General features: G+C 44.3%; 1 protein-coding gene across 3 annotated transcripts in view; it reads right to left on the bottom strand.

Annotated features, from left to right (window-relative positions):
• LOC130291381 (interleukin-13 receptor subunit alpha-1-like) overlaps nt 1-20,444 on the bottom strand; it is a 134,626-nt gene that overhangs the window by 46,981 nt on the left and 67,201 nt on the right. For all 3 annotated transcript variants that reach the window (XM_056540076.1, XM_056540077.1, XM_056540078.1), the window contains exons 3-4: nt 7,552-7,696; nt 940-1,060 (exon numbers count right to left, since the gene is read on the bottom strand). In XM_056540076.1, coding sequence (XP_056396051.1) covers nt 940-1,060; nt 7,552-7,696 — 266 coding nt within the window. The remainder of the gene's footprint in view (nt 1-939; nt 1,061-7,551; nt 7,697-20,444) is intronic.

Below are 20,444 nucleotides of genomic sequence, written 5' to 3'. Positions count from 1 at the left end.
CAACAAAACAGTACCAGAGGTAAATGATGGCAGATGGTACTAAAGGAGTTAACCCATGTAAAGTGTAAATTTTCTCTTAAGCAGTTCCTGAGATGGTAAATCCCCTGAATCCTCTTTGGAAAAACTTTGGTTTCCAAAAGGGCACATTCATCTGGCCCCGACCGGCAGTTCACAAAGGCACAGATTGCTAAGGCGCCCTTGAAATTGTTATACCCTCAGTCTTTCCACAAGTTCAGAAGAAAGATGTAAAAGGTAAGTCCTTCAGGTCCGGTTAAAGTTTTTGCACAGGATATTTGTGGTCCTCTGCATTAAAGCCTGTATTAGTACACAGTCCTGGTAAACTTCAGTAACTATACTCAAACTCCAGACAGTAAGACAAACAGCAGCAACTCTGAGACCCTCTTAAGACCATGTGGCTTTGGAAGGCTAGACTTATATATGGGTTATGAATTATAAGAACCCCACCTATAAACTTCAACATCCTGGAGGATTACTGTAATGCTATCAACCAGAGATTGCAGCAGAGACCATAAGGTGCATGTGAATAGAAGTGCATTTACATACATGTAAGTTAATGAGTTTAATTTCTTTTTACCATCTGCCATTACTTGGGAACTTGCAAAAGTGCAACGAAAGAACAGTACAGTACATTTTAGATACAGTATAACAAAGTCAGGAGATCCTTCATTAAACTATATAAGATATTCATGTACTTGGACACTGCACAGGTAGTCCCCCAATGATGTATGTGTCTGATATGGTGTGAAACCAGCCTAACCTTTAACAATACTGAAATTTTAGTTATGTTATTAGTATTTTTTCCCTTTGGAGACAGTGATAAACCAATTTTATCATACTTTTAACATACTATTTTATACCAGGTATTTTATGGATCAGATAATGCTAAAAATGTATTATACATGAATGGTTGATACTCACCAATAAAGCAATTTATACTTTATGTTGGGTGGAGTGTCTTCCCCAGGCTGCCAGGTGCAGTTTACATACATTTTATAGTGCCAAACACAGTTAACCTTTTTCACTGATGTTCTTTTATTACCTGTAATTTAGTGTAAGCAATGACAGTCAAATATAAGTGATATAAAAATGTGGTTCTTATTGCCATGCTGCTGTCTGTCTACTTTTTTTTTAAAATTTGAACTGTAATTATTATTAAAGATTTTCATCAAACAAGGAAAATACAGTAAGGTGCTGTACAGGTACTGCGAAAAGGTACTGTACAGATACCACAAAAAGCAAAGTAGTACAAATCGGGAAATCCCAAAAAAAAAAAAAAAAAGAAAGAATACAATATCAGGGCTCAGCCAAACTTGTAATTACTAGTGCAAACCAAGAAAATACATAATAACATTCAAAAAGAACACAAAACCAACAAAAAGACATCACAACAAAAACACACAAGACAACAAAAAAGGGGAAAAACACTAAGAAGAAAAAAGGGGAAACCATTCAAGGAGGTTGACGATCAGTACAGCGATCCCACGGATCCCAGACAGACAGAAACAGTGGCACAGTATTATTCCGTGAGGCAGTCAAGGACTCTAGGGATCGGATCTCACAGACATTGGCCAACAGGTCGCTCTCCGACGGGGGAAGTGTCCTCTTCCAATATTTAGCAATCAACATTTTTGCAGCCAAGACAATATGCATAACAGGGGTCATAGGACAAGGCCCTATGAGACAAATGTAAAAGATACACAAGAGGGTCAAGGAGGATGGCAATCTCCAAAACTGAGTGAATTACACAGGCTACTACCCTCCAGAATCCCACTATGAGCGGACAGGACTAAAAAATATGAAACGTAGACCCAACTCCCACCCCACAACGCCAACACTGTGGAGGGATGGATGGGTTCAATCTGTGGAAGAGTTCAGGAGTGTGGTACCAACCCATAAGCATCTTGAACTGGGTTTCCTTATTAGCTGTACAAATCAAAGCCTTAGAGGCCCTTTCCCAAATCGCCCTCCATTGAGGAACCATAATACAAGTATTCAAAACCTCCTCCCAGCAGCTCATATAACAGTGTGTAGGTGGGGCTCCTCCAAGAGGAGAGTTGAGAATAGAATAAATAGCCGAAAGAAAGCCCTTCACTTGCGGTCCCTGATGGTATAATTGTTCAAAGCCTGTGGGCAAAGAAACCACTGGGGAGCTCAAGGAAGAGGACATATAATGACTAAGTTGGAGATAATGAAACCGCTCAGAAAAGGGAAGACCATTTCGAGACATCAGTTGATCAAACGGCAAAAGGGTACATGAACGGAAGTGCACCACATCAGCCCAACAAAAGAGCCCCCTAGAGCCCCTTTGCAGAACCATAGCAGAAGTTAAGCCTATCGGGAAGCTAGGATGGTAAAGAAACTACCTCATAGGGGAAGACAGGGAGGCCAATTTAAACTTAACCTAACAATAACTCCAAACATACCTGGAAAAGGCCATCAGACCTAACAGAGGGCCTAAGAAGGGAGAAGATAGAGAGTCCAAAGAAGAGAGTTTGGATGAATAGGGGCCAGCCAAAGCTTCTCCAGTTCCATCCATCTGCTGTAGGCATAACAGGAGGACCACACTGTAAGGTGGAGCAAATGGGCAGCCCAATAATACTTAGCTACATCCGGCACGGCTAGACCCTCAAAAGAATCGGTCATTACAGACATCGGGAGGCAATGCCTCTTGGCATCCCAAATAAAATAAAAGATAACGGACTGAAAGGAGCGAAGAGCAGAAAGAGAAATCCATATGGGAAGTGTTTCGAAAAAATAAAGCAACTCAGGGAGGATCATCGTTTTAACAGCAGCTATACGCCCAGAAAACAAGATATATTGGAGCCTCCATTTCTCTAAAAGACCCCGGAGTTCCTAAAACAAGGGAGGAAGGTTAGCAGAATAAAGAGAAGTATAGAAGGGAGTCCTTATGCCCTTAAGATAAAAAAACAACAGAGCGCTTCTGTGTGCGATCTTCCAGACCAATTGGGATAATGTGGGTGAGTGAGGAACGCACTCACCTGGTCAGGTTGTGCATATTCCAGGCACAAAGCTGATGTGGGCTTAATGTGACAACTGCTGCGGCTTCCCACGCTGGATCCACCGGCGTGTAAGAGACAGTGAAGGAGGAGGAAATCGGAAGCTGAGATCGCGCTGTTGCAGAGAAGATTCAAGGATACTGGTAGAAGTCTTAATTTCTTTTATTCTATTCACACAACGCGTTTCTGGATATTAATAATCCTTTCTTCAGGCGTGATACAAAACACAGAATGCAGGAGATATATATAAGGGAAGTGACTTATCGCACCTGGATAACAACACGCCCACAATTCTCACACAAGTAAACATAATGGATATTATTAATGCTACATATAATCACCAAATAAATCCACTATATTCCACGATAGATAATAAACCTGTCCAATAACAGAAAGGATTATTTTACAAAAGTGCACAATTTGCACTATCCCTGCACTTTATTACCTCCTGAGTGGAAAAAGATGTTAGTTGGGATGTATTCTTACAGGGGATCCATTTGCAGCATAGACATCTCGAGATCCCACACTTAAAGGTACCTGATTTTGCATTTTTTGTAATATCTCTAGAGATTACATCATTATTCAATATTTTTAGCCTACTTGGGGCTAACTGATTTCTAAGGGTTTTTGCCCTTCGAAATGTTAAATTAGGTCTCTTTGGTAAAACTTGTTTTAAAATCGAATCTGCATGCAGGATTCCCCAATATTTAGTCAGTATCCCCTGGATCCGATCAGGATTATTGTCATAAGTGGTAATAAAATTAAATTTCCTTTTATTATTAGTATTCTGGATCACAACATTCCTTCCTTTTGTCTTTTTATTTGTTTTATGTACCAACTCCTTGCGTTTTAAGGTGCTTGCTTTCTGAAAAGCAGTGGACACTATTTTTTTGGGATAACCCTTTTCTAAAAATCTTTCCTGCAGTATTTTAGATTGCACAAGAAAATCTGCATCAGAACTGCAGTTTTTCCGCACACGCTGATATTGTCCATATGGGACATTTAAAATCCATTTCGGATAATGACAACTATTAAAGTTCAAAAAGCTATTCACATCTACCTTTTTAAAATGTGTGCGTGTCTGTATTTCATCTGTGTTATTTTTAAAAACTTCCAAATCTAAAAACACGCAACTGGTAGATGAAATAGTTGGAGTAAATAATAATCCCCAATCATTGTGATTAATTTCATTAATAAAAAGTATTGCTTCATCTTCAGTGCCATTCCAAAGTATAAATAAATCATCTATAAAACGCTTATAAAATAGGATGTGCGGATTTAAAATGCGAAGGGACTCGAAGTGCCCCATATATAAATTTGCATAACTTGGGGCAAATCGAGTCCCCATTGCACAACCGAGGGTCTGTCTAAAAATGTGTCCATTAAAAGAAAAAATATTGTGTTCAAGAATAAAATCAATGGAATAAAGAAGAAATTCCAACTGGGCACTAGATATAGCAGCATCTTGTTCCAAATAGAATCTGAGTGCACCAAGCCCTTTTTCTTTTAAAATGTTGGAATACAAAGCACTAACATCCAAGGTTATAAACAAATAATTATTATTATCAATATTTCTAAAAAATTCCAATTCTTGAATGAGCTGGGTGGAGTCTCTTAAAAAGCTAGGCAGTTCCAATACATATTGCTGTAAAAAAAGGTCCACAAAATGGGATAGGTGGGAACTAATAGCACCAACCCCAGAGATAATTGGTCTACCGGGGGGATTACTTTGATCCTTGTGGACCTTTGGCAAATAATAAAAGGTGGGGAGTTGGTAATTTTTGATCTTTAAAAATTCATATTCATTTTTATTTAGCACCTGAATGTCAAAGGCATTCTTAATAAAGAATAAATAATCCTCAAAATATTTTACAGAGGGATCATCTGACAGGACTTCATAATAATTCATATCCGAAAGGATCCGCATTGCCTCCTTAATGTAATCCGATCTATTTAAAATGACTGTACCCCCCCCTTTATCAGCGGGTCTCACTATAATTTTCTCATTATTTCTTAATGATTTGAGCGCTTTTCGTTCTTCCAAGGATAAATTATCCTTGTGAGTCGAACGGGGAGTTTCATTGATATTCCTAAAATCATTCCCCACCAATGAGTAAAATGTCTCCCCAAAATTGCCTCTGTGTCCCAGAGGAAAAAAAGGATTTTTTGTGCACATCCATATGTTTACCACGTGCATCTAAAATATCAATATTGTCATGGTCATCAACATTAGTCGGAATATTTGCTTCAAGTTTACCTGTTTTGTTTTCCTTAAAAGCAAAAAAAACGTGTGAGGGCCAATTTGCGAATATATTCATTCAAATCCAAAAACAACTGAAAAGGGTCCGGAGCAGTAGAGGGACAAAATGAGAGTCCCTTGGCTAAAAGGGAAATCTCACTATTACCCAATGGCTAAAAAAAATTTATGCAGCACAGTGTCTCGAGACACATAACCTTAAGTCACCCGGATAATATCGACTGTCTGTCAGTTTTTGTAATCGAACAAATTCCTGCTAATAATCCTAATCGGTATCAACAGTTAATTAACCGAGAATCGTATTGGATTTTTAGATTTAATACTATGTGGCCTGAGGGGTTAAATGAGTGTATAGAAAAAACGGCCTTTTAATGTAGGTTTTATTGTGTGTTTTTATGTATCAATGTGTTTTTATGCATTTGTACATTATTGCAATTTTTTGTAAAATAATCCTTTCTGTTATTGGACAGGTTTATTATCTATCGTGGAATTTAGTGGATTTATTTGGTGATTATATGTAGCATTAATAATATCCATTATGTTTACTTGTGTGAGAATTGTGGGCGTGTTGTTATCCAGGTGCGATACGTCACTTCCCTTATATATATCTCCTGCATTCTGTGTTTTGTATCACGCCTGAAGAAAGGATTATTAATATCCAGAAACGCGTTGTGTGAATAGAATAAAAGAAATTAAGACTTCTACCAGTATCCTTGAATCTTCTCTGCAACAGCGCGATCTCAGCTTCCGATTTCCTCCTCCTTCACTGTTCCTTATGCCCTTGGTCCTTAAGGGGTTAAGAGTAGCTAAGCCCTGCCCTATTTCCTGTGTTTTGTCCTGCAGTGACTGTTACTAGAGACAGACTTCTCCTAACAGCAGGTAGTGGTCAGCAGGTTGCAGATAAGGGAGACACCTAGTGGCCAAGACTTTATAGCACTTTGTTTGGGTCATTTTTGGTAAACAAAGTGATTTACATATGTTAGTAATTACATAAGTTAAAAAATGGAGGGATCTTGTTTGAAATGACAGGGACCATTTAAATGAATATTTAATATTGTAAATCATAAAAAAACAGACTATTCTGTCTTCATTGTAATTAAATTGAGAAGGGAGAAAAACTATGTCCGGCATTTATCATTGTAGGTTTAAGTGAGCACCAAATTTATTTAATGGTCACAGAGCATTTGATAAATTTTGTGCAGGTCACATTTTCTGAAATTTCTGTCTTCACATACAACAAAAAAGCTAAGTCTGGGCTGGTGTAGTTTTAGAGACTTTTCAGTGGCTTTGCGCCTTTTTTGCGCCTTTTCACAAAAAGGTGCAGTTCATAAAACCCTTCTATATCATGTGTATTGCCAAAATCAGTGGATTACAACTCAAAATCAGCAGAAACATGTAAACCAAAAGGCGCAAAAAAGGCGCAAATAAACCCTGCTTGTGTCTTTTTGGTGCCCTTTCTAGACACAAAAAACTGTCTAAAGACAATTATAAATGTCAGCTTCAATATGTATATAAAGAAATTTTCTGTGTGTCCCAACAGATCAGCCATTTCTCCTCTTCTCCTCATAGTGTCTAGTGCAATGTTTTCCAAGCAGGTTGCTTCTAGCTGTTGCAAACCTACAACTCCCAGCATGCCCGGACAGCCTTTGGCTGTCCGGGCATGCTGGAAGTTGCAGTTTGCAACAGCTGGAGTCACCATGGTTGGGAAACACTGACTTGCAAATACTTCAGACAAGATTACGTCCTGCTTACTTTTATCATTAAAGGGGTATCTGGTGAAAAAGGTGAAAAAAAATGTTTTCATATCAACTGGCTCCAAAAAGTTAAACAGGTTTGTAACTTACTTCTATTGAAATCTTAATCCGACCAGTACTTATCAGCTGCTGAAGTTGAGTTGTTCTTTTCTGTTTGACCACAGTGCTCTCTGCTGACACATCTGTCTGTCTCAGAAATTGTTGAGAACAAGATAGGTTTGCTATGGGGATTTGCTCCTACTCTGGGCAGTTCCTGAGACAGAGAGAGAGGTGTCAGCAGAGAGCACTGTGGTCAGACAGAAAAGAACAACTCAACTTCAGCAGCTGATTAGTACTGGAAGGATTAAGATTTAGTAATAGAAGTAATTTACAAATATTTTTAACTTTCTGGAGCCAGAAGATATGAAAAATAAAAAATAGTTTTTCACCGGAATACCCCTTTAATTCCTAGGTTTATTGTTCATTTAGCACAGTTGAGATACATATTTTAATAAATGATTACCTGGTGCCAGCTGCATATGGCTCTTCTTGGCCGGTTCAGTTATCATGCCATTACACTCAGCTTGAATTTCCGTAGAAAAGTAATCATTGAGATCAATCAGGCTGTCAGACACGTGCAGTGTCCAGGAGGAACGATACGTGGACATCTGTTGCAAAAGAAGAACAAGGAATTCATTTTATAAGGATAGACAGCCATAGTTTGCACATTGGTATTCTCATCTCTTAATATATATATATATATATATATATATATATATATATATATGTATATGTATATATATATATAACTTTACAATTCGAGGAGGTATGCATTGAAGCTTATTTATGAAAATATATTCTTTTCCCTGTCGATTGCTTTACCATGTACATGATAATGAGGGTCGTATGTCCCACATCACACTTGAACAAGCGGGACAGGTATATGATATTTTTAATGTGTACGCTCCTAATGGTGTTAACACTTCTTTTTTCGCCTCCCTGACAGATACTATCAACCGCACGGCGGGTCCGCTCACTCTATTGGGTGGAGATCTCAACACGGTAGCGAACCCAATGCTGGACAGGTCTGGGGCGTCGACTCCGCCAGTGGTCATCCGACAAAGTGATAAAGTTCTCCCCCCTCTACTCGCTCAAACAAGTTTGCAGGACGCATGGCGTCATCTTCATCCTGACACTCATGAGTACACGCATTTCTCCAACATGCACAACACATGGTCCCGGATAGATTATTTCCTGATCAGTCCATCCCTATGCTCCAGATTACTAGAGGTGAACATTCAGGAGATGGTCTTGTCTGACCATTCTCCAGTGACATTAGACCTTTTGCCGACCAGTCCCAAGGGCACTGACTTTCTTTGGTGCTTCCCGACTTATTTACACAAAGACGACTCGTTTCTAGACCTACTAGCGGGGTGGTGGGTGGAGTTTGAGACTCTCCGGTTTTATATTGGGAAACAGCCAAGACAGTGATACGTGGTATAATTATGATGTATTGCTCCTCTTTAAAACGTAAGACCAGGGAGGGTTTTGAGACTGCTAGCATGACTTTATCTGAGGCATATTCCCGCTTTGTTGACTCCCCTACTCCACCTAACAAGCTGAAATGGCAGGCGGCCCAATCCATGTTATGGCTAGATAGGCGGGAACGCATTTATAGGTCCCATATGGAAACGGAATTCTTTAAACATGGCAACAAGTCGGGTCGACTGTTAGCAGGGTTAGCCAAGGGAGCGTGTGCCCCATCCTATGTCCTGGCACTCCGTGACTCATAGGGACAGACTAAGTATGACCCCGGTGAGATCAACAACATTTTGAGTTCTTATTACACTGATTTATATGCGGAACCCCGAGCTTCCGATGGAGAGGGCAAACGATTCCTTAGTTCCATGCCTTTGCCGTCTTTGTCGGAGGACCAGCGTCATGAACTTAACGCTGAGGTGTCGGAGGAGGAAGTGCGTCAGACTTTCACATTCCTTTCTGGTGGTAAGGCCCCTGGACCAGATGGATATCCGGGGGATTTTTATAAATCTCTAAAGGACAAACTTTCCCCCACCCTGACGGCCTATTTCAACGAAATTTTTAGAACAGGATGTATTTCCCCGACGGCCAAATTAGCATACATCAAGGTGTGGCCCAAGTCGGGGAAAGACCTTCTAGATCCTGGTTCCTACCGTCCCATTTCCCTCATTAATCAGGATGTCAAGATACTCTCTAAAATCCTCGCTGACAGGCTGGCCCGCTTTTTGTCTGACTTGGTGGGAGATCACCAGGTCGGATTTGTAAAATCCAGATCTGCGGTGACCAATATCCGTAAGGTACTGGCGGTGATGGATGGGATTCAGGACCAGTCGCGGCCAGACGCCCAGCCCTCGTTGTTGACCCTTGATGCCGAGAAGGCTTTCGATAATGTTCGCTGGGACTGGCTGGAACTGGTCCTGTCTAAATTCGGGATCAGTGGGAAATTCAGCTCCTTTCTCTCTGGCCTATAATGGACTGGACAATGGACTTACGGCAAAGGTCTTTACCCCGGGCTTCCTTTACCCCCCATCCCACTGTTGAGGGGCACCAGGCAGGGTTGCCCACTATCCCCCTTATTATTTGATTTAGCCCTTCAGCCCCTGGCCCGAGCGCTTTTATTCGGAGTTGTCTTTGAGGGGATCACAGTGGGCTCCAGGGAATTGCAACTTTCCATGTTTGCCGATGTTGTTCTGCTTTATCTAAACAACCCTGTGAGGGATGTAGCCAAAATCTTAGATTTCCTAAAGGAGGTTGGTCGCTTCACAGGATACAAGGTAAACGCGAGCAAAAGCACGCTGCTACCATTGGGAAGTGGGAATCCTAGGACCTTACTTTCTGCAGGTGGCTTGGGGGTGAAAATAACAACATCTCACATCACCTACTTGGGGATCTGCATAGGACGTACGTCTGACACCCTATATAAACTGAACTACGCTCCTATTCTTGAGAAGATTTCATTGGAGCTTAAACATTGGGAAAATCTACCGCTCTCCTTTCTGGGACGCTGCCACCTAGTTAAGATGGTCAGTTTTCCTCGTCTCCTATATCTTCTCCAAACTCTCCCCATACTTTTGAGACATGACGATATTCGTCGTCTTAACGCTGGTTTCACTCGCTCTTATATGGCAGGGAAAGCGCCCACAGATTGCCCTCCAAAAAGGTATGCTCTGCAGGGCGGAGGGGGGAGTCAACTTCCTGAATGTGCGGGGATACAATTTAGCATGTCTATTTCGACATGTTAGGGACTGGCTACACGACACGACCTATTACTATAATATAGCGGTAGAACGAGCATTGGCGGCACCTTGGTCTCTGAGTGCGTTGCTTCATACCTCATATGCTAAGTTGCCTCCTTTGATCAGGTCTTCGATCTTACTCCGGGACACCATTGTGGCCTGGAGGGAGGTGCGTAAGATTTATCGACTTCCGTTTCTCCTCTCTAAGCGAATGCCCTTCAGGGGTCACCCTGAATTGCCCCACTGTAATACATCTCTATTGTTGCGACTCTGGGAATCTAGAGGGGTACTGACGGCGGGTCACCTTATTAACAGGGACACTAAACAATGGCTCCTACCCATGGATATCTTGCAGACTTTTGGTTTACCCCAGTCACACTTGCTTTATGCCAATCAATTGTTCTCCTTCTGCTCGTCCAGGTTGAGAGACCTTTCAGGGGAAGCAGTTGATCACCCCCTGGACTATATTATTGGCTTGGAACCGAGAAGGGCGTCTATCTTGTCGCTCTACTTCTCTTTCCGGAGCCGTCTTCTTAAACTGGACCTGCAGAAATTATTTCCCACATGGGAGCGCTGGACAGGGGACGCGGATAGTAGTCATATCCCACACATAATTCATGTTGTAGTACTGGTGGCTTTAAGGTGTCTTTTCCTGAGATAGCTAGAATCGCAGGTCCCAGGCTTAAATTTGTTGATTGCTCAATTAAAGATTTATTTGGGGTCGACCGTTTAGATGCAGAACGCCACCGCAATTCAAGTACCAAGAAGTTCTTCTCTAAATGGAAATCCTTTATCGTTACCCATTTCGACTCATCGGGGATAGCCGACATAGTTAAACCTTTTCAACACACGGAGTGGTATAATTTGGAGCTCCTTAAGGGCACCTTGGGAGCGCTACAGCTTCCAGTTAGCTAGATTCTAATGGATCTCTAAATGCTGATGACACGTGGTTCCCCCCAGGAGTCGAAGGGCGAGGGAGGGGGACTGTTTTTGTTATAGTAGTTTAAATGCTTTATTTTTGTCATTTATTGCCCTCTTAACGTTCTTATTCATCCATATTGGTTTTCTTTTCTTTTATTTCTGACCATTTTATTCCCATGAGGTATATACTTCTTACAGTGAGAATTTAATATATTTTTAAAAGTCTCCCATTTAGTGTTAGCATTCTTTTTGAGGACATTATCCCATTTTACGTTGTTAAGGGCTTCTCTGAGTTGATCAAACTTTGCTTTCCTAAAGTTCATTATTTTTGTAGCCCCTCGAGAGATTCCCTTATTGAAGAATAATAAGGGAATCTAATAAGGGACAGATAATTGTCTTTAGCTATTATCGGAAACCTGTTTCCTTTATGAGATTCACAGGTCTCAGTCCCCCAGTTTATATTAGGAAACAGTATATACTCCAGTATAAGCCAACCCGAATATAAACCGAGGCCCCTAATTTCACCACAAATACCCAGGAAAAGTTATTGACTCGACTATAAGCCTAGGGTGGGAAATACATCATCCCCCCATGTCATCATCCAGACCCACGTCATCATCCAGAGTTGTAGTTTTGAAACATCTTTAGGTCCGCAGGTTGAAGACCACTACGGCCTTCGACATCCTCCAGACCCCCCCCCTCACCCCCTTTAGTTTTGTACTCCTCTTCGCTCGGCAGGACGTTAGGGTGAGCTGGTCCGGGCCATCTGTGCTGCAGGGACCAGTGGGGAGGGATATTCGTTCCGGGCTGTCCATCTTCACCGGGGGGGCCTCTTCTCCGTGCTTCGGGCCCGGAATAGAGACGTTGCCTTGACGACGATGCACAGGGACGTTGCTCATGAAAGTCCCTGTGCGTCGTCATCAAGGCATCGTCACTATTCTGGGGCCGGGCCCGAAGCGCGGAGAAGAGGCCCCTCCGGTGAAGACGGACAGCCCAGAACAACTATCCCTCCCCACCGTCCCTGCAGCATAAATGGCCCGGACCAGCTCACCCTAACGTCCTGCCGAGCGGAGGTGAGTACAAAACTAAAGGGCACGAAAAATCGTGCGGAAAAACTCGGCTTATACTCAAGTATATATGATAGTTAAAGTCCCCCATTATTATCACATCATTTTGATTTGCTGCCTTGTTTATTTGCCTCAGTAATTGATATTCTGCCTCTTCCATTATGTTTGGTGGCTTATAGCAAACCCCTATCAGAATTTTTTTATTCTTATCTCCAAATATTTCTACCTATAATGACTCCACATTATCGTTTCCCTCCCAATTATCCTACCGCAGTGCGGCCTTCAGACTCGATTTCACATAAAGACAAACTTCTCCCCCTATCCACTAGTCTATGTAGACACTATATATTATTGAGTTAAAGGGGTATTCCTGGATTTTTATTTCACTATGCCACAGAAGCTGTAAGGTTAGTGTAGTTCATAATATAGTGTCTGTACCAATGCTTGATGGTGGCCTTGCAATTCTTCTGTGATTTTTGGCCCAACGTTTATTAACAACATACACTGCTCAAAAAAAATAAAGGGAACACTAAGATAACACATCCTAGATCTGAATGAATGAAATAATCGTATGAAATACTTTCATCTTAACATAGTTGAATTTGCTGGCAACAAAATCACACAAAAATTATCAATGGAAATCAAATTTATCAACCCATGGAGGTCTGGATATGGAGTCACACTCAAAATCAAAGTGGAAAACCACACTACAGGCTGATTCAATTTTGATGTAATGTCCTTAAAGAGTACCTTTCATCAAAAAAAAATGTTTTTTGTTTAATATGTATAGATTAATTTTCTAATTGGGTTCTATTTAAAAAAAATTATACTTTTATGTGTTTTTTGTGTTTATACTTTTGTCCACCAGAGGTCTCCCTAGGAGTCCCTTTTTAGTGATATCGGACTCACGCTGGCCTGGCAGCTGAGTCCGAAATCGCATACTCACGCAGCTCCCCGCCTGTCAATCAGACAGACGGGAGCGAGCGCTGTGCACGCATCCCTGCAGGACGCGCTCCCGACTCTGCCATTGTGAGGTGAAAAATTCTAACCCGTGGCTCTGCAAGATAGAAGCAGCAGGGCTAGAGCTGGGGGAGGGCAGAGCAAGGGGAGAGAGAAGGTACACGCCCCCTCCCTCCTCTCCCCGAGCTCCGGAGGATGCAGATCTCCACGGGGAGAAGTACACGCCCCCTCCCTGAGCTCCCCGAGCTGAGGACGTAGATCTCCATGGAAAGCCAGAGTCGGGGGAGAGAGGAGCATGGCTAGAGCAGCGCTCCTCATCTCCCCTGCCTGAGCTCTGACTGTGGTTACTGTACTCGTGCTGGGGATTCATACACTGCAGGGACTGGGAATAAATCTCTGCCTGGGGATGATTTCTATGAGAGGAGGAGGGGGGGTCCCTGTTATGTGTGTGTGTATGCTGGGAGTTGTCGTCCCTGTTATGTGTGTGTATGCTGGGAGTTGTAGTGCCTGTTATGTGTGTGTGTATGCTGGGAGTTGTAGTCCCTGTTAGGTGTATGTGTGTATGCTGGGAGTTGTAGTCCCTGTTAGGTGTGTGCGTGTGTGTGCTGGAAGTTATAGTCCCTGTTAGGTGTGTGTGCGTGTGTGTATGCTGGGAGTTGTAGTCCCTGTAAGGTTTGTGTATGCTGGGAGTTGTAGTGCCTATTATGTGTGTGTGTGTATGCTGGGAGTTGTAGTCCCTGTTATGTGTGTGTATGCTGGGAGTATTAGTCCCTGTTAGGTGTGTATGTGTATGCTGGGAGTTGTAGTCCCTGTTAGGTGTGTGTGTATGCTGGGAGTTGTAGTCCCTGTTATGTGTGTGTGTATGCTGGGAGTTGTAGTGCCTATTATGTGTGTGTGTATGCTGGGAGTTGTAGTCCCTGTTATGCGTGTGCTTATGTTGGGAGTTGTAGTCCCTGTTGGGTGTGTGTGTGTGTATGCTGGGAGTTGTAGTCCCTGTTAGGTGTGTGTGTGCGTATGCTGGGAGCTGTAGTTCCTGTTGTGTGTGTGGGTATGCTGGGAATTGTAGTCCCTGTTATGTGTGTGTATGCAGGGAGTTGTAGTCCCTGTTAGGTGTGTGTGTGTGTATTCAGGGAGTTGTAGTCCCTGTTATGTGTGTGTGTGTGGATGTATGTATGCTGGGAGTTGTAGTCCCTGTTAAGTCTGTATGTATGCAGGGAGTTGTAGTCCCTGTTAGGTGTGTGTATGCTGGGAGTTGTAGTCCCTTTTAGGTGTGTGTATGTATGCTGGGAGTTGTAGTCCCTGTTAGGTGTGTATGCTGGGAGTTGTAGTCCCTGTTAGGTGTGTGCATATGCTGGGAGTTGTAGTCCCTGTTAGGTGTGTGCGTGCTGGAAGTTGTAGTCCCTGTTATGTGTCTGTGCGTGTGTGTATGCTGGGAGTTGTAGTCCCTGTAAGGTGTGTGTATGCTGGGAGTTGTAGTCCCTGTTAGGTGTGTGTGTATGCTGGGAGTATTAGTCCATGTTAGGTGTGTGTATGTATGCTGGGAGTTGTAGTCCCTGTTAGGTGTGTGTGTGTGTGTATGCTGGGAGTTGTAGTCCCTGTTAGGTGTGTGTATGCTGGGAGTTGTAGTCCCTGTTAGGTGTGTGTGTATGCTGGGAGTTGTAGTCCCTGTTAGGTGTGTGTATGCTGGGAGTTGTAGTCCCTGTTAGGTGTGTGTATGCTGGGAGTTGTAGTCCCTGTTAGGTGTGTGTGTGTGCATATGCTTGGAGTTGTAGTCCCTGTTAGGTGTGTGTGTGTATGCTGGGAGTTGTAGTCCCTGTTAGGTGTGTGTGTATGCTGGGAGTTGTAGTCCCTGTTAGGTGTGTGTGTATGCCGGGAGTTGTAGTCCCTGTTAGGTGTGTGTGTATGCTGGGAGTCGTAGTCCCTGTTAGGTGTGTGTGTATGCTGGGAGTTGTAGTCCCTGTTAGGTGTGTGTATCCTGGGAGTTGTAGTCCCTGTTAGATGTGTGTGTATGCCTTTGTTTCCCAACCAGGGCATGCTGGGAGTTGTAGATTTGCAACACCTGGAGACACCCTGGTTGGGAAACACTGGTGTATGCCATGTATCGGTGTGGTGAACTACAACTCCCAGGAGAATACAGAGGCAGCTGCTGGTGATATACCACAGACTGAAGACTCCTAAATGACACATGCTTGGAGTTGTAGTCCCTTTTGTGTGTGTATGCCAGTGTATCCCAACCAGTGCTGAGTTATATTAGTGTGCTGTGTATAACGCTGTATATATATTAGTGTGCTGAGTTATATTAGTGTTCTGTGTATAATGCAAGTTTCCTCAGGCTGCAAGGGGAGGATGAACTGCACGGGCTGGTTTCTGCTTTTTCATGGGGTGTTCATTAGTCCCATAAAAAGGACATAGAAATTAATGGGGTTTGTACAGGACATCAATATCACTGTATGAACCCTGTGCATTTCTATGTCAGCGTTCATACAGTGACGTAAAAATGCACAGGGATCATACAGGGAAGCAGAGATGCACGGGGTTCATACAGGGAAGCAGAGATGCACAGATTCATACAGGGAAGCAGAGATGCACGGGGTTCATACAGGGAAGCAGAGATGCACGGGGTTCATTCAGGGAAGCAGAGATGCACGGGGTTCATACAGGAAAGCAGAGAGGCACGGGGTTCATACAGGGAAGCAGAGATGCACGGGGGTTCATACAGGGGAGCAAAGATGCACGGGGTTCCTACAGGGAAGCAGAGATGCACGGGGTTCCTACAGGGAAGCAGAGATGCACGGAGTTCATACAGGGAAGCAGAGAGGCACGGGGTTCATACAGTGAAGCAGAGAGGCACGGGGTTCATACAGTGAAGCAGAGAGGCACGGGGTTCATACAGTGAAGCAGAGAGGCACGGGGTTCATACAGGGAAGCAGAGATGCACGGAGTTCATACAGGGAAGCAGAGAGGCACGGGGTTCATACAGTGAAGCAGAGAGGCACGGGGTTCATACAGTGAAGCAGAGAGGCACGGGGTTCATACAGGGAAGCAGAGATGGACGGGGTTTGTACAGTGGTCTTCATGTCAGCGTTCATTGTACAACAGCTTTGAGAGAAAATCATGTCAGGAGGGAGGTACAGGAAAAATAACTCTGTAGCATGTACAGCTTCATCCTGGAGAAATTGAGAAGTAGGAGAAAACGGATGAAGATGTACATGCTACAGAGTTATTTCTCCTGTACGTCCCTCCTGACATGATTTTCTCTCAAAGCTGCAGTACAATGAACACTGACATGAAGACCACTGTACAAACCCCGAACATCTCTGCTCCCCTGTATGAACCCCATGCATCTCTGCTTCCCTGTATGATCCCCGTGCATCTCTGCTTCCCTGTATGAACCCCGTGCATCTCTGCTTCCTTGTATGAACCCCGTGCATCTCTGCTTCCCTGTATGAACCCCGTGCATCTCTGCTTCCCTGTATGGACCCTGTCCATCTCTGCTTCCCTGTATGAACCCCGTGCATTTCTGCTTCCTTGTATGAACCCCGCGCATCTCTGCTTCCCTGTATGAACCCAGTGCATTTCTGCTTCCCTGTATGAACCCCGTGCATTTCTGCTTCCCTGTATGAACCCCGTGCATCTCTGCTTCCCTGTATGAACCCCCGTGCATTTCTGCTTCCCTGTATCAACCCGTGCATTTCTGCTTCCCTGTATCAACCCCGTGCTTTTCTACGTCCCTGTATGAACCCCGTGCATTTCTATGTCCCCTTTATGGGGCTAATGAATATCCCATGAAAAAGTGGAAACCAGCTTGTGCAGTTTGCACCCCCCCCCCCCTGTAGCCCGAGGAAACCTGCGTTTTACACCGCACACTAACGTAACTCAGCCCTGGTTGGGAAACACTGGCATACACACACAAGGGACTACAACTCCCAGCATGTGTCATTCAGGAGTCTTCAGTCTGTGGTATATCACCAGCAGCTGCCTCGGTAGTCTCCTGGGAGTTTTAGTTCACCACACCGATACAGGGCATACACCAGTGTTTCCCAACCAGGGTGTCTCCAGTTGTTGCAAATTTACAACTCCCAGCATGCCCTGGTTGGGAAACACTAGCATACACATAACAGAGACTACAACTCCCAGCATACACACACACACACACACACACCTAACAGGGACTACAGCTCCCAGTATACACACACCTAATAGGGACTACAACTCCCAGCATACACACACACATACACACACCTAACAGGGACTACAACTCCCAGCATGCACACACCTAACAGGCACTACAACTCCCAGCATACACACACACACACACACACACCTAACAGGGACTACAACTCCCAGCATACACACACACACACACACACCTAACAGGGACTACAACTCCCAGCATACACACAACAGGGACTACAACTCCCAGCATACACACAAACACACACACCTAACAGGGACTACAACTCCCAGCATACACACACCTACACCTAACAGGGACTACAACTCCCAGCATACACACACACACACCTAACAGGGACTACAACTCCCAGCATACACACCTAACAGGGACTACAACTCCCAGCATACACACACCTAACAGGTACTACAACTCCCGGCATACACACATATAACGGGGACTACAACTCCCAGCATAAAAACACACACCTAACAGGGACTACAACTTCCAGCATACACACACACCTAACAGGGACTACAACTCCCAGCATACACACACACGTAACAGGGACTACAATTCCCAGCATCCATACACACACCTACCTAGCAGGGACTACAACTCCCAGCATCCATACACACACCTACCTAACAGGGACTACAACTCATAGCATACATACACCTAACAGGGACTACAACTCCCAGCATACATACACACACCTAACAGGGACTACAACTCCCAGCATACACACACCTAACAGGGACTATAACCCCCAGCATACACACACCTAACAGGGACTACAACTCCCAGCATAAACACACACACACCTAACAGGGACTACAACTCCCAGCATACACACACACACACACACCTACCTAACAAGGACTACAACTCCCAGCATACACACACCTAACAGGGACTACAACTCCCATCATATATGCACACACACCTAACAGGGACAACAACTGCCAGCATATATATATATATATATATATATATATATATACACACACACACACACACACACCTAACAGGGACTACAACTCCCAGCATACACACACACCTAACAGGGACTACAACTCCCAGCATACACACACACACACACACACACTTAACAGGGACTACCACTCCCATCATATATGCACACACACCTAACAGGGACTACAACTGCCAGCATATATATATATACACATACACATACACACACACACCTAACAGGGACTACAACTGCCAGCATATACACACACAACAGGGACTACAACTCCCAACATACACACACATAATGGGGACTACAACTCCCAACATACACACACATAATGGGGACTACAACTCCGAGCATACACATACACACATCTACCAGGGACTACAACTCCCAGCATACACACACACACCTAATAGGGACTACAACTCCCAGCACACACACATACACACACACACTCATAACAGGGACTACAACTCCCAGTATACACACACATCTAACAGGGACTACACCTCCCAGCATACACACACACATAACAGGGACTACACCTCCCAGCATACACACACATCTAACAGGGACTACAACTCCCAGCATACACACACACATAACAGGGACTACAACTCCCAGCATACACACACATAACAGGGACTGCAACTCCCAGCATACACACACATCTAACAGGGACTACAACTCTCAGCATACAAACACACATAACAGGGACCCCCTCCTACTCCTCACATAGAAATCATCCTCAGGCAGAGATTTATTCCCAGTCCCTGCAGTGTATGAATACCCAGCACGTGTACAGTAACCACAGTCAGAGCTTAGGCAGGGGAGATGAGGAGCGCTGCTCTGGCTTCTAGACCTGCTCTAGCCTTGATCCTCTCTCCCCCGGCTCTGGCTTTCCATGGAGATCTACGTCCTCCGGAGCTCGGGGAGAGGAGGGAGGGGCGTGTACCTCCTCTCTCCCCTTGCTCTGCCCTCCTCCAGCTCTAGCTTCGGAAATCTTAGGAGAGCTGGGGGAGGAGCGGACACAAAAATTTACGGGGGCGCAAAAATCCACCTCACACCGGCCCTCCCCTTTACTCCCCCTGTATGCGCGCTCCAGAAAGGGAGCGCAGCATACAGGAAGAAGGGCGGATGCTGGCCCGGCCAGGCTTCGGATGACGTTGCGCCTGCCGGGCCATGCCCACTTCCTACCCTCGTATACTGCTCAACACTTAGCTACCAAAGATGCTATGAAAAAGGTATATACATGGTGTTTTAAACAAAAATAAATACAGAGACAGAGATAGTTAGAGTCAGGGACAGATGGGGAGGGGGATTAGGGAAAGTTTAGTTGATGATATGTGCTCTTTAAAACAAGTCAGAATGGCTTGTAGTGTGTGTAGCCTCCATGTACCCTTATGACCTCCCTACAATGCCTGGGCATGCTCCTGGTGAGGTGGCTGACAGTCTCCTGAGGGATGTCCTTCCAGACCTGGACTAAAGCATCCACCAACTCCTGGACAGGCTATGGTGAAACGTGGCGTTGGTGGATGGAGCGAGACATGATGTCCCAGATGTGCTCAATCAGATTCACGTCTCGGGAACGGGTGGGCCAGTCCATAGCATCAATGCCTTCCTCTTGAAGGAACTACTGACACACTCCTGACACACAAGGTCTAGCATTGTCTTGCATTAGGAATAACCCAGGGCCAACCGCATAAGCATATGGTCTCACAAGGGGTCTGAGGATCGAATCTCGGTACCTAATGGCAGTCAGGCTATCTCTGGCAAGTACATGGAGGGCTGTGCGGTCCCCCCCAAAGAAATGCCACCTTACACTATCACTGACCCACTGCCAAACCAGTCATGCTGGAAGATGTTGCAGGCAGCAGAACATTCCCCACGACGTCTCCAGACTCTGTCATGTCTGTCACATATGCTCAGTGTGAACCTGCTTTCATCTGTGAAGAGCACAGGGTGCTTTTGGTGAATTTGCCAATTTTGGTGTTCTCTGGTAAATGCTGTAAGCACAACCCCACCTGTGGACGTTGGACC

The sequence above is a fragment of the Hyla sarda genome, chromosome 9 (genome assembly GCF_029499605.1).
Source record: "Hyla sarda isolate aHylSar1 chromosome 9, aHylSar1.hap1, whole genome shotgun sequence".
Lineage (NCBI taxonomy): Eukaryota > Metazoa > Chordata > Amphibia > Anura > Hylidae > Hyla > Hyla sarda.
The sequence above is the reverse complement of the archived record's forward strand: the minus strand, read 5'-3'. Positions and strand labels throughout refer to the sequence as shown.